General features: G+C 39.7%; 1 protein-coding gene across 1 annotated transcript in view; it reads right to left on the bottom strand.

Annotated features, from left to right (window-relative positions):
* LOC115925476 overlaps positions 1 to 14,137 on the bottom strand; it is a 31,801-nt gene extending 17,664 nt beyond the window's left edge. The window contains exons 1-2 of the mRNA XM_030989418.1: positions 11,543 to 14,137; positions 6,917 to 7,138 (exon numbers count right to left, since the gene is read on the bottom strand). Of these exons, the coding sequence (XP_030845278.1) occupies positions 6,917 to 7,079 (163 nt within the window). The 5' untranslated portion in view covers positions 7,080 to 7,138; positions 11,543 to 14,137. The remainder of the gene's footprint in view (positions 1 to 6,916; positions 7,139 to 11,542) is intronic.
* Positions 14,138 to 15,076: the final 939 nt, after the last annotated feature.

Here is a 15,076-nt window from a genome sequence, read left to right on the forward strand (position 1 = left end):
CTGGGTCAATGCTATATATATGGGCTTTGGGCCACATTTAGGGGCGTCTGGCGGGCCCTTAGCAGCAGAAATTTTGTCTGGCATGGGCCATTCAGTGCTCTGTGGCATTCATGCATTTAGTTTACAATGGTTTCAAGTGGTACCTCGTTCGTTTGATCAAATGCATTTTTAGGGGGCCCCTTTGGGGGCGTCTGGCGGGCCCTTAGCAGCAGAAATTTTGTCTGGCATGGGCCATTCAGTGCTCTGTGGCATTCATGCATTTAGTTAACACTGGTTTCAAGTGGTACCTCGTTCGTTTGATCAAATGCGTTTTTAGGGGGCCCCCTTTGGGGGCGTCTGTCGGGCCCTTAGCAGCAGAAATTTTGTCTGGCATGGGCCATTCAGTGCTCTGTGGCATTCATGCATTTAGTTAACACTGGTTTCAAGTGGTACCTCGTTCGTTTGATCAGAAGCATTTTTGGGCCCCTCTCAACTGGCCCCAGGGGCCACATGCAGCAGAGGGACCCCGGCAGACATCCACATTTGGATATCCTAGGTTTTTCCCCAAATGTTCCAATACTCAGATATTGGTACCTCGTTCGTTTGATCAAAGTGCTCTGGGCTGCCGGGCTATCCCCCATTAATTTCTTTTCTCTAACTTTGTCTATAAGTGGCGTTTTCTCCATGCCTTGCCATCCGTTCGCTTGCTATTTTTGTTTGTCAGTGTTTATGTATAAAATGTAGAAGATATCAGAAAATCTTAACTTTTGTGTTTCTTCAACTACAACCACAATCGTAAATTTATTTTCAATCTGCAGCGGAAATGGGGGCTATCTTTGCAACGCTTTTCAATCTCAATATTTAGATTCTAAACAGACATCCAATCGTAATAACATCCGCCAATAGCCGATAAACACGTCGTAGAACTCCTGTGTAAACTTCCCCTCTTGGACATACACGTACGACCAATGGAAACAAAGAGGAGTGGTATAGGTTTTCAGTTGTTTGTTTACACGGGGGACAATGAGCGAAGACCTGAGAAACAGTATCACCACACCACAGCTGCGAATGGCTCCAAGTTTTCGAACTCTACAAACTATCAACACGGTCTAAGAAGCTCAATTAAAAAGTCTTAAAGAGGAGGTTGAGCTAAGTCTGCAAGCACAGACATTAACTTGACACTTTACCACAACTCCTAAAGCCTTGAGCAGAGCCTGTTAGTTTCTGGCTTTGTCCAGGGCCCATTCTAGTATGATTTTGCAGACAATATTACGCACGACGACTAGCAAGGGTTTGTGCATGAAAACCGAGTTTCTCATTCTGTTATTAGTTTCCGAGAGTATCACAAAAGAAATGTTACTGATTCGGATTGCTCTTCAAATGCCCTCGGATTATAACAAGAGCCGAACAGTTTTAACCAAACTTTCATGTGTAGTCCCATGTGTATATTTCTTTGTTTGGTGCATGTGACTTTTGGCCTTTCGTAACATTTGATGATTCTAAGACGTTGCATTGTACACCATTTTATGTATGACATTATCGACATTTCTCTACGGTAAATTACCTGTCTCTTTCACAATGTGTCCCTTGACCCGGGCCCGATTTCACAAATCTTGTCATCAGTGACAAATGAGAGGGTTTTTTTTACAAGCTAGTGAAATCCTTACTTCTGATTGGTTATCAGCAGATTTGTTACTGATTTTTGTCATTTTTCATTGAAAAAGGGCTTTGTGAAACGGGTCCCAGAACTCAACTTTGTCTTTAAGCTTTCTGATGACGTGGTAATTGTATTTGAGCAGATCTTATGATCGCTCACTCTATCGCTACGAGGATGTTTATGAGGGGTTTGCATATGGGTCCAAGATGTTGCTAAACTTAAACACGCACTTGTTTCATAAACATCGCATACCCTTCAAACTGCATCTATTTCATCACCTTCTCTGAGACTATACTTGTCTCCTTCATAATAGCTCCTACATCATCACCGGCCCCTCACCATCTCTTTCTCTCTCATTCTCCCTCTCTGTCTCTCTTTTTTTTTCTTTCTCTCTCTCTCTTTTTCTCTCTCCCCCCTCTCTATCTGAGAGGTATGTGCGGGTGGGTGACTTTGTGTCTGTGCGACTGTGCGTGCATCTTTCTCTCATGTCTGACTGCCCTATTCCTTTCTGTATCCTCTCATGTTCTCCTTCAATAGCCCACCCCCCCCCCTTCCACCGGGAATCCGCCCCTCTCTCTCTCCCACAAAACGCACACACACACACACACACCCACACAAACATGCCCTCTCTCTCTCTCTCTCTCTCTCTGCCTCTGTACATGTAGGTCCATGGTCTGTATCTATATAATTTCTCTCTGTCTTTCTCTCTCTCTCCCCTCACCATCTGAGAGGTGTTTGTGTGCGGGTGTGTGACTTTGTATGTGTGTGCGAGTGTGCGTGCGTCTCTCTCATGTCTGACTGCCCTATTCCTTTCTGTATCCTCTCATAGTATCTTTAAAAAGCCCCCCCCCCCCCTTTCCGCCTCCCTCTCCCACTCCCACACAACGCACAAGCACACACATACCCACTCCCCCCCCTCTCTCTCTCTCTATCTTTCTCTCTCGCTCTCTCACTCAGCTTTCCCTTTCTCTTATTAGTTTTCTGGCTGCCAAAAGTTTAATTCTCCCCTCCTGTTTGTTGTTCTCCTTTTGAATCTCTCTCTCTCTCTCTCTGTATTATACTGATGTATGATCTTAGATAGAAAGGGAAAGTAAAGTTAGGCTACCAAAAAAACCTCTCTCTTCTATTTGTTTTAAAAGACACGAAAATTGCTCAGTCCATAGAAACCCAGGACAGAAACTAAACCTACAAAAACATCCTACTCTTTTGCACATTCCAGGCAAGAAATAGAAGCGTCTGGCTTGGATATCAAAAGTCATTAATCAATGTAATGTGAGGATAATTCCCATCATATACACAAACATCGCAGAATTTATCCAACAAACACGACGGCTAAATAAAAAGAAAAAATAGGTTCCACGATGAAAGTTTATTCGGACGGGGTTGACCTCTGCGTACAGCGATGAGGTCATGGGTATACGGTGATTTAAGATGGCGCTCAAATCGGGCGGCGTTTAGTGTTTCGTACCCATTGCCATTATTTGTGGATTAGAGCTAGGTTGTTGAGAAAATGGATGGCGTTATGATGAAATGTATGAGGATTTGAGACTTAGGGATATAGATAATGGAAATATGTTATGCTCTTTCAATTTGTCTGTACTTACACTCGACTCACACCCCTACAGGATAATAATTTGAACTGCAATGCAACCGGGGTTTCTGGAGCACTTTACAAATTTGATATGTAGATCTGGTTTGTTGTGGTTTATCTCCATATATTTGGTGTTGTTTTGATGTATTTTTTTTAATACATAAGGTTAGATTACACCACTTGTCAATCACATTTATATACATGAAATAGGTATAATTGAATATGCAAGCCACATATTAGTCATCCTAAAGTAATCAACTTATCAGCTATCAATTCTAAACCTTTGCTTTCACATTAACTTCAAGTTTACCTAACGGTTCTCAGATCGATAGAAACGACCACCTCATCAGCTCCCTAACCAATAAGGATGTTCCCTTTTGAACACGTGACTTGCCAGTAAACTCAATGCTGATTGGCTGGACTTCTCGTCCATCGGTAATGTTGCCATTTCGTATTGAATTTTGTGAAATGCTGTTGTCCAGATAGAAGTGTTCTATTTATAACTTTTCCAGCTTGACAGAGAATTGCCCGTCATAGCAACAAATAGTTTATGTAGTTCACTTCAAGAATGAAAACGTACACAAGGCTGAAATATCATTATTGTCAATATGTGTGCACAAATTGAATTCATAACGAAAATACATCGGTAGTGTTTTTTCTTTAAAATTATTTTTTAGACGTTAGGAAATATCGGGCAATGTGAAGGTTCCAATCTTGAATGAAAGCAGACGACACCCGTGACAAACGCGTTAGGTTTAGTAAATAAACAGTGAACGATGATAAAACACTAGGATGACGAAGAAATAACAAACACGGGTCCGCCAACCGAAGGATAATTGTAGGAGAGATGATTTATTGATGACACAATAGTTGGAACTGTTTTATTCCTTCCAGTCTCGGGTGAGCCCCTCCTCATACCCCACTCTAAGTTTAATTCTGTCTCTCTTTCTTGTCACCCCGCCCCCTTCCAGTTCTAAATTGCTCTCTATTTGCTATCTCCCTTGCTCTATTTATAATCTATCTACAGCTGATCCTTATATATCTCTTTTCTCTATAATCTTTACTAATACTTTTCACCCCCCCCCACACACACACACACACTCACCCCCCCCCCCCCCTTCTCTCTCTCTCTCTCTCTCTCCTTTTTCCTTTGTTCTCTCTCCATATTTTGATGCTCTGTCTCCGTTTCTTTTCTCTCTCTCTCTCTCTCTCCGTTTCTTTTTTTTTTCTCTCTCTCTCTCTTCCACTTCTATCTCTATAACACACACAATTTCACACACACGCTCGCACACACTTTAAACAAAATTGTTAAAATCATTTTGTTTTATTACTCCAAATGTAATACAAACAGGAACATACAATCGAATAAAATAAATCAACGTTTTCAATATTAAATACATAAACATAACACACACCCATTCAACCACACATACATACACACTCATTTTCTCACTCTCCATCTCCTCTCTCTCTCTCTCCCTCTCTCTCTCTCTCTCACCATGGATGGTCCATGCTCTAATTTTCGCTCTCTCCCTACTCTCTCTCTATCTCTCTCTCTCCTTTTCCTTTGTTCCTTCTCTCTCCATATTTGATGCTCTGTCTGCCATCCTCTCCTCTATTCTTTCTCTCTCCCACTTCTAGCTCAAAAGCACACATAGTCACACACATACGCTCGCGCATACACCAACCCAAACGCGCATACACAATCTCACACACACATACACACGCACACACACTCACTTTCTCACTCTCCATCTCTCTCTTTCTCTCTTTCTCTCTCTCTCTCTCTCTCTCTCACCATGGACCTACTGTAAGAAGGTCCATGCTATCACTTTCAATCCCTAATCCGAGTCCCAATGGTTTCCACATGTTATCGTGATCATAACAAGTACAGGTGAAGAAGGAGCTCGAATTGTGAATGTCACACCGACTCAAAACTGTTGACAAAACATGCATCAACATGTACTGAAATTTCTGGAAACCGAACCCCCTTGACATTCACCCCTACAACCCCCCCCCCCCCCCCCCCCCCCACCCCACCAATTTCCAGTCATATTTTCATGAAATCTCAACACAAATATCATAGGCGTTTGTGTTTAATATATTGATTTTTGTTGATGCTCTTGTCGATTCTGTGTGTATTATATTGACGTCGCCATTTTATTTGTAAAACTTATATTCATTTTGTTTTCTCTACTGCTGCGCAAGAGCACTTGGTCAAACTATTAAATGTAGGCCTACTTCCCTGCTGAAAAGAACACACTCATTCACACTCATTCACAGTGTGAATCACAGTGTGAAATCACAGTTCACACTGTTAATACAGTGTGAAACACAGTGTGATTCACACTGTGAATGAATGTGAATGAGTGTTCTTTCCTTTTTCGGTTAGTTACACTGTCAACCACAGTGTGAAACGAATCAAGCACAATGTGAAAACGCCCCAATTTAACATTGTGGAGCACACTGTGAATGAGTGTGAATGAGTGTGTTCTTTCCTTTCCGGTTATCCACACTGTAACCACAGTGTGAAACGAATCGACCACAATGTAAAAACGCCCCAATTTAACATTGTGGAGCACACTGTGATTCATAGTGTGATTCACACTGTGAATAAGTGTGTTCTTTCCAGCAGGGTTAACAGGGTGGCCACACAAAAAAAAACGAACTACCGTGCTCCCGATAATGAAAATATTTGAAGAAAAAAATTCAGATTGATATAAATCGCCACGCCGTAGATAAGCATGGAGCTATAGATCCATGATAAGAGGTAGATAATCGTAGCTTTGCGATGGATTTAAGTACTTGCGATAGCTTCGGACCAATCGTAACTTTTCATACATATCATAACTCGTGTTGAAATTAATTCAAATCAATCAAGGAAATTATGAGGTTCATGTAGACTGTAATACACATGGCTCACTACCAAATATATTAGTACAGTGTTTTGATTTGTCTACATGCACTGATATTTGTAGAATTTGTGGGGGCTAAGAACTTATAATTTAAGTACTATTTGAATCTGTAATTGCACTTAATCAAATTTGTGATGAAATTAAACGAATTTTTAATTAACTGATATAAAGTGAAATTTTTCTTTAGCATTGGGTGATTTTAAGTGAAGGGATCGAATTGAACTGCCTTAAATCGTTTAATTCAATCAGTATGATTCACAATGAAATACATGTATACTGACGCGAACTCAGATTCATTAAATGGATTTGAATTCACTTGAATCGAGCTAAATATAGAACTACTTGTAACAGCACAATGCTAGACTACTTGCTTATTACCGGTGCACCTCAGCAGAGTAACTAGTAGACAATTGACACTTTTATCATGATTACGCAGGTTTGATTCACAAATGGAAAAAAATAAATCAGCAATGTATTGTTGGTTATTAATCCTACCTTAAAAAGGGTAACTCTTTTAACGTATATACATTAATAACGTCCCGGTTTCCTTTCACTTTTGTACATTAATATAGCATTATACATCCCTTGCTATTTTCTACTTGAATTCACACAATGCGTCCATTGTGTGTCAGACCACAATAGAGCATTATCTCATACATTTTTACAGACTTAGCGCCTTTCTTGATCCCAAAAGAGGATTTTTAAGGAGAAAATGTTTTTACACTTCTTAAAATAAATGAATAGGTAAACAAGAAAAGGAATATTGGTACTTACCTAAAATTATACACATCGTTATAAAAACACGATGGAATGTGGACAGAGACGCGGGATCATAATGTCTGTGAGTTACTGCCTTATGTCGTAACCTCCTTGACAGGTTCACACTATTGTAATGTAGCATGCAGATGCAAAAAGTCGTATCTCCTGTTTCCTCCATGTTGTGCAAAAGAGTCCTTTAAATTATAGTACCTTTGGAGAGTGCACTGGACGTGGTCGCTGCAAGAAGGAAAAAAGATATAAAAATGTTATTAAAAGCGAATCGGAACAGAAATACCGCTATATATACACAAAACATCATGACGTCATAAATTATAATCCGGGCTCCTTCTGTTTTGATCCGAAAATATTCCACGAAACAAAAACGTTTTGTTTCGCGCACAATCTCTCTCTATCTATGAGAAAACTATAATTGGCAGTGGCGGTCTTTTTTCTAGATAAATATCAATCAAACTAATTTCCAAGTAGAACAAATCAGCAGGGAAGAAAAAAATGTGCTTTTAATAGCAATTGAGTAAGCAATCGAACACTGAAAACGGAGGGGTGGAAAAAAAGGACATATCGAAGGGGAAACAGAGTAAGGTAAAACAAGCTACTTTCTGTCGGAGATGCAAGATGAATATTGAGAATATATAAGGAAAATAATTTTGGGGTAAGATAGAGAGAGGTGAAAAAGAGAAACATTAACCTACATAAAATCAATAGCCTGGATAAACTAAAAATCGTCAGAGTCCTCTCTAAAAAAATAAAATGGCCTTGTGAAAATCAACCGTCGAACTCGTCCAACGACTCGCTGATCTCCAACTGCGAGCAAAATATGCTATGTTTGTTTATTTATTCAAAACATGTTACCAAAAATATTACCGGCTATAATTCCCCTATTCTGCCTGCTCGCTTTCCGACACCCCCCCCCCCCCCCCCCCCCTCCCCTTTCTCATCTCAATCCCCATTTCAATCCTATTTCCTTTCGCTTTTTCCTTTTATTTTATCATTCTTCGTCCACTTTTTTCGTAGCGCATGCGCAGTAAACTTCGAATTTCCCATTTGAGCGATCGACTTGATAATAATTCTACGCAAGTTGACCTTGTTAAAGAATAATACAAATTTATATCTTTTTTTTTATGATAGAGATGTCGTTTGCCGAAAATTGGAATAAACTATTTGGGGCCAAATAGTACCCCCGGAAGAGGTCACGTCGAGTATCCAAAAGTTCAAAGGGTAAACAATCCGATAATAATTTGATGAAACAATGTGGAATAGATGTGAAGGAAACTACAGACTTAAGCCCTTCATAAAACAAATCAACAAAGAAATCCGTCCACAAACATTGCATTGAAACTCCTGCCAGCGCTCGAACATTTTATTTTAAGGAATTAATTACGGCCAGGTACCAATTCATATGTCTCATTTGGCTGAAGAGTGGCAATAATTTGTAGATAAAATATGTCTTGCCAAAATACGTTAGTGCTGCAACAGGGCTTCGAACCCCGTAGCTTGTGTTTTACAGTCTGGAGACTTGTCCACTGGACCACAACACCTCTACAGCATACATTATACAAAATACGATAATGACAATTAATTCCTAAATCAACTGAGGTCTGGGCAATTCTGCACTCTGAATGTATCGCCCCTTATGATGCTTTCGAAATAAAGGACTTCTCATTTTCTTTATCTTCAAGATCAACAAACCGATTTATTCTTAGCCACATTTAACTATCACAATCATTGACATTTTGAAAACCAAATCATTTCGTGAAGGTTGATAATACCACTGTTTGTCTAACTTTCTGATTATCGGGCACTTCATGGCCGATCGTAATTGCTTTCTCAATTTGGCAATCCGGAATATTATGCAATTTGATTAACAGTACGGAAGTTTTCTGTAAACAATTTGCGTTTCGCCGACAGTGAACTTCGCTCATGATCGATTTTATATGAAGCGATAAAAAATGGCAAGACCAACATAAACATGGCATCCACCTTTTCCTACAGACATGTAAACACCATTACCAAGTCAGTGACATTTGGGCTCGTGAAGGACAAGGAAATGGATAGAAGACGAAATGTTAAGGTTGTTGTACTTTTGAAAGGATATGTTTTTGTTATCGTGGTTATTTTAAGCCGATGTCGATATACTTATTACTTTTTCTTATGTTTCGATTGGTTTCAATATTTTGTTGAAAAGTTGGAAGACGGATCAATATCTGCAATTATTTTTCATTTACAAGGGTTCCACGAAATCAGATATACTGTGTATAATTAGATTTTTCCTATAAAGTTATTAAATGCCTTATTAGTATTCCGGCATTTCGAGATTATCTTTCTTTCTTGAAAGGTTTTTGAGTTTTCAACCTGGACCGCTTTTTATTTTCCAGGGACCTGTCTTATAAACAGTTGCAATTGATTCGTATCAATCGTAAGTCCTCCAACCAATCGCAAGTTTACAGTCCCCTGTCTCTTATGTATATAGTTGCGATCGATATCAGTCGCAAATAAATTGCGATCAATCGCAACTGTATATGAGACAGGTCCCAAATGGTTCCAAATAAATGGTTCCAGGAAAATGTAAAAGAATGTCAATTGCGTACACTTTTTTTCCAAGTGGAATAACATGAATTAATAAAAAGTGTATTTGAAGACAATTAGGTAGTCGTCTTATGACAGTCTTTCTAAGACGAATTAATGTAAATTAAATCATCATAGAAGTAATGGAAATTCTACATTATGACTATAACCAGGTTGCTCCTGGGGAACGTATACAAATTGGCAATTCACAATGGTTAAAGAGTTACACGAACTCGGGTACACCATTTTAATTAGAGGTTACGATATTTTATTTTCTCGTTTAAGATCACTAAGCTTGATGGAAGCTTAAAAGCTGATGAATTAATGAAGTCACAATGATGCAATGTCAGAAAAATATTTTACCTGATCTAATGCGAAAGATGGCTTACTGTATTATTTGTTCATATTTCTTCATAAATTGTCATTCGTAGAGCAGTAGAGCCACGTGGGGAATTTTACATTGGGGAGAAACTGAAACACGTTAGTTTAAATGTGTAACCGAATGGAAGAGTCCAAAGCTACGTCACAATCAAATGACCAATCCGCCGATTTAATAGAGAGTCACATGGATCTATAGCAGTCTTATTTCCAATCATGCAAATGAATTAACACTTGTCCTTAAAAGTGGGAAATTCGATAGTATTAAGGATCCGTGTCGGGCTTTTCAAGCAGGTTTTCCTTTATATTTCCCATGTTCTGAGAAAACTTTTTTTTATAAATATCAAAATGCCCCTTTCAATAGGGCAGTGTGTCATTTCAGACACTGGAAAAAAATCAGTCATTTAACGTATACCCCCCCCTTCCAGCCACCACCACCTCCGCCGCCACCCCCCCCCCCCTACCCCTCTCAATATTCAGGACATTTATTCCTATCATGAGGCTATATTATGAGGGGCACAATAGCACAAACGGTTATTACGAGCTTAATTGACGTTTATTCATCGATAATCACTGACGCACGAGCCTGAATCTTTGGTTTCAATGACCTCGGCAGTAGGGCTAATCTTTCCGATTTGATATAATTCATGTGCTGTTGACTCTATACAAGTTACAAATGTATACAAAAATATATATATATTAATAATGTCGTTGATATTATATAAATTACAACTTAATGTTATCATTAACCATGGCCTAATAATTAACTCACAAGAAACAAAATGTGAAGGGGGTAATGTCTTACATGTCAGTGACTTAGGCATCTCTCCCTCTCTCTCTCTCTCTCTCTTTCTCCTTCTCTTTCTCCTTCTCTTTTTCTTTCTTTCTCTTTCTCTCTTTTTTCTCTTTCTCTTTCCCTTTCTCTTTCTCTTTCTCTTTTTCTCTCTTCATTTCAATGACGTCACCATGATGATCGAATTTGGGGATATTTCCATTCATTCAAAGAATTGGGTCAAATTATATGATTATGGTGAAAGCGAATTGGATCGTAAGTAAAACAATTTGCATCATCATCTCTACTCTGATTTTGGATGGATCGGGGTCTTTTGTACTAAATCCACTTTTGAGGGAGTCGTACTTCCGAGCATGATCACAGATCGCTCTTTTTTGAAGTGGAAACAAGCCTCAAAAGTAGTGGAATCCAATAATAAAACAAAGTAATTGAGCAACAACTTTAAAGGGGGGTTCACCATAACTTTAAAATGGATTCAACTCCAAATCGAAATACGTTTCCTAAAATGTGCAATTCAACTCTTGAGCATAAAGAGAATAAAGTGAATGATAGGAGCCTTCGCTAACATGCATTTCATATTCAACAAACATTTCCAGAATCATGTGCGATAAATCAAGGAGTTACCGTCAAAACTTTGCCACACTGTATAAATTGTATTGCATGCGAGACGTATTTTAGATTGCGTTACTTCATGCGCTCACCAAACATTATTTTGGTGGCAATATTGACCCATAAGACAGAAAGTTGACGCTATAATTCCTCTGTATGAGGGCACTTTCACAAGATGCGTCAATGACCGCACCACTCTCTGACGATGGTCTCTGACGCAGTAGTACGTCAAAAAATACGCCTCGTGTGCGAAAGGGTTGAAATCAAATTAAATTTACCTTTGTTTTGACGTTACTGTAGACTTTGCCGCCGAAGAACTTGCGTCAAGTCATCTTCCGTCAGCCCAGTCAAAACGGTCCAATTCTCAAAGTCAAAAATGATGATTGGGGTATGTTTCCATTGAGAGCACACAGATAAAAGCTCAGTGAAACGTCAACAATTTATTTTAAACTTCCTTTCAGTCCATTAGAATTAAGTGGTCATTGGTATTTAGCCATAATAAAACTTAAAATAATGTGGATTCCGGTATATTTTGGCGTCCTTATTCTGCTGTTCCTTTCCTCTGAAGACTAAAGTTCCAGCGCAGTATTTTCAGATTATTTTCTTTTTTAAGTCAGGCTTCGCAAGTATAGAGAAAAGGCTCAAATATTAACCATCCATTGCAATAGCTCGAGAGAGAGATGTTGTTAGTACGTCCACCGGAATACGAAATTTTCGTCAATCGCTCTTGTTTGGTCCTCTTTTAATAATCCTGCTTGTATTTTATATTCTATATTATCTTCAAGCTCATATAATGAAAAGTAAGATGAATACAAAGGCTATCTGTCTATTCTTAAAGATGATCTCGTTTCTGCTGAAAACCGTTTTTTGGTGATCGGCGCTGCTTATGGCTAGTTTAGTACGTACATGTGTCCACGGCCTTATGACCTTTGCAATTACTTACTACAATCACTGGCATTTTTCGTGAGCGAGATGGGCATTTTCGTCTCTATTATTGCACGGATTTCAGGGGTCCGTTTTAGGTTATGATAGTAGAATTACCTGTTAGTTTATGTCACCATGGGGATTCTCAACGATTAGCGGATTTGTGGCACCGAGGGATGCGGCTACTCTCCCCCTAGGCTATCGGCGTCAACTCGACGGGGGAAGCCTGTCAATCAGTCGCGGAGACTGGCAGCAAACACGATCGAGTCGGTGGACGCGCGAAGAAAATGAAACGAAAACTTGTGCGAGTGAATCCGTGGTAAGCCTGTCACGCGTAGTTTTTTAATTCCAAATGATAATCGATCCTGACCCTTTACATGACAAGGTCAATCAGTCCACAAGTCACAAGTTCTGAAGACTTTCGCGTCAAGCTTTTTTTTCTTCGATCTCCAACCGCAAAAAATGGCGTTCTCCGGGCGACGCGCGACGCACAAAAATTTCGAGATGCGTTGGATGTCGTCTGCTTAGCAAAACGTCTCCCAGACCTCACAGTGCAGTGGTCGAACGACCGGAATTGGTCGCGTTGACCCCGGGCCGCGCTCCCGACCTCTCCCCCTGTGTTCCTCCTGGGTGATCACCCGTCACTCACTGGAAAACTCTCAGACGACTCGGGAAAATGAATTTCATTCATCCAGGCCAAGGAATTTTGTCGTTGAGGATTCAGAAAACACAACTTCGAAGACGCGAGCCAATGCACTAGTTAAAAGACCCCAGCACGACTGTAGAAAATGTGATAGGTCCTAAAGCTAAAATGACGTCGACAAGCTATCGCCACAGTTGCAAAGACCGTATAATCATACGAATTCACAAAGTAATTAAATCTTTTCTTGCTCGAAATCAGTACTCCTTAAACGGTGCATCAATAGATCCAAATTGGCCTCAAAAATAAATTTTGATGGGGTGTTCGAAAAGTTCACTGAGCTGTAAAACTAAATTCACTGTCGTATTTCAGGAGTGATTCAGCGTAAATCAAACATCCAATATACAGCCGAGATAGGAGTTTCATAAATCATACTCTTATCTCGAGCTAGAGTCATGCCGAATGGATGATTTGCGGTGCATGTTTCTTCGTCACCCCGCTTGTATTTTACCCAAAATCCGTGATCTGCAGAAGAATTGAATATTCAGCTGTAACGTCTGACGATGGGCAAAAGAAATATTCAGAAGTTTCCCCTTATTAGCGTGCAGAAACTTGTCTCCAATTTTGCTCGATTGGTTAGCTATAATCCGGCATGAGGGCGATGGGAGCGCAATCCATTAGTTTCACTTTATTTCAAACGTGCAGAAACATGTCTCCAATTTACTCCAAAGATGATAATCTCTTAAAAGGAAAAGTTACCCCTTTTCCGACCGCTTTCTGTCTCTTTTCAGAACATAACTGTCACTCTTTCTTTTCTTTCTTTTCCAATGGCCTATCAATATTCTATCAGAGAGTCATTTGATTCAGGGGGTGGGTGAATGGTCACGGAAAAAGCGACGGATAGGACCTTTGAGAACTAACCTGTCACAGTCGACGACCCCATGGGCTCAATTGGAAGGTCCCTGGCAACAAAAGACCATTTCCATCTAATTACCCTCCTCCAATCTCTTCCAAAGCTATCATGTAGCGCCGTTGGTCCACCCAAGCTTGTCGAAGACGTCTCTTTAGAAGTAATTAACCCTTAAATCCGTTATAAGAACCAGTAACTTGTCCTTTCAAGGTTGCAACCCTTCACTTTGCAATCAGAAAATTGGTCCAGCTCTTACGCTAAATGTACCTCATTATTCTCCGCACTTCCCAGCACACCCCCTCTCCAATTTAGTTCGTATACGGAGTTTCAATTTAGGCAATATTAGGAGTGATGTTTATTGAATAAGAGAGCGATTAGCCCCGATAGAAGAACCGCGTTGCATTCTTTCTGCGCTTCAACACAACACGGCCTATTGGAGATGGATAAATATTGACTGATTTCCCATTCTGGTCTTTTGTTGTCGAGTTTCCTTAAGGTCTCTAAACCCTGGCCGCTGATCCTTTAGAACTACATTTTAATGTGTAATTACAGGACGGATTTAAAGATAAAGTTGAGTTCTGCGTGACCATGCGATCTCATCGTGAAGGAAACTGTCTGGAAACGATCGGAAAAGGCAAATCATGTAGCGTATAATTATTGGTGTTTGATAAAATTACATGAGGTTTAGGAATCATCAAAATGAAAATAAAATTGCCCAGTCTTTCTAAAAGTACACCGAAATGTGTATTTGGAGCTACACAAACATGTGGCTTGAAGTTGTGGTCCACAACCACTAGCTACTGTCATAATTAGTTCGCTTATGAGGGCATTTGAAGAGCCATTCTTTTCAGAGGACATTGTTTTTCTATGATAGCCTTCCATAATAACATAAGAAGAAATATAAGTTTAAAAAGCTCACAAATTATTTTCATCTTTCTCATTCCTCAATCTGCTCTTTAAGCCTGATCGGTATGGGCCTAATGGTATTGTTTGCTAAATAGCGTATTAAAATCCGATTAAGGCTTGTGGGCTGATTAGTCTGGTCATCAGACTGAAGATGAATCACTTAATAAAAAGAAACTGTGGTTAAAGTGATGTCCTCTTTTATATTTTCCCTCTCCTCCTCTCTGAATAGCCCTTAATATACATGATATAACATGACTTGTTTCGAACTTAGCCCCCCCCCCCCCCCCTCACTTCAGTCTGCCCGTATACGCGTGTGGGGAAGTACCTGGCTTTGGATACGGGTACCGTCACAGACTGACGCAAACAATTTACATTGATTTTGTTATATCATAGAACTCATTCTTCGAAGTATAATTATCCAAACCATCCTGC

Source organism: Strongylocentrotus purpuratus, unplaced genomic scaffold, assembly GCF_000002235.5.
Source record: "Strongylocentrotus purpuratus isolate Spur 01 unplaced genomic scaffold, Spur_5.0 spur5_scaffold_18, whole genome shotgun sequence".
NCBI classification, from domain to species: Eukaryota; Metazoa; Echinodermata; class Echinoidea; order Camarodonta; family Strongylocentrotidae; genus Strongylocentrotus; species Strongylocentrotus purpuratus.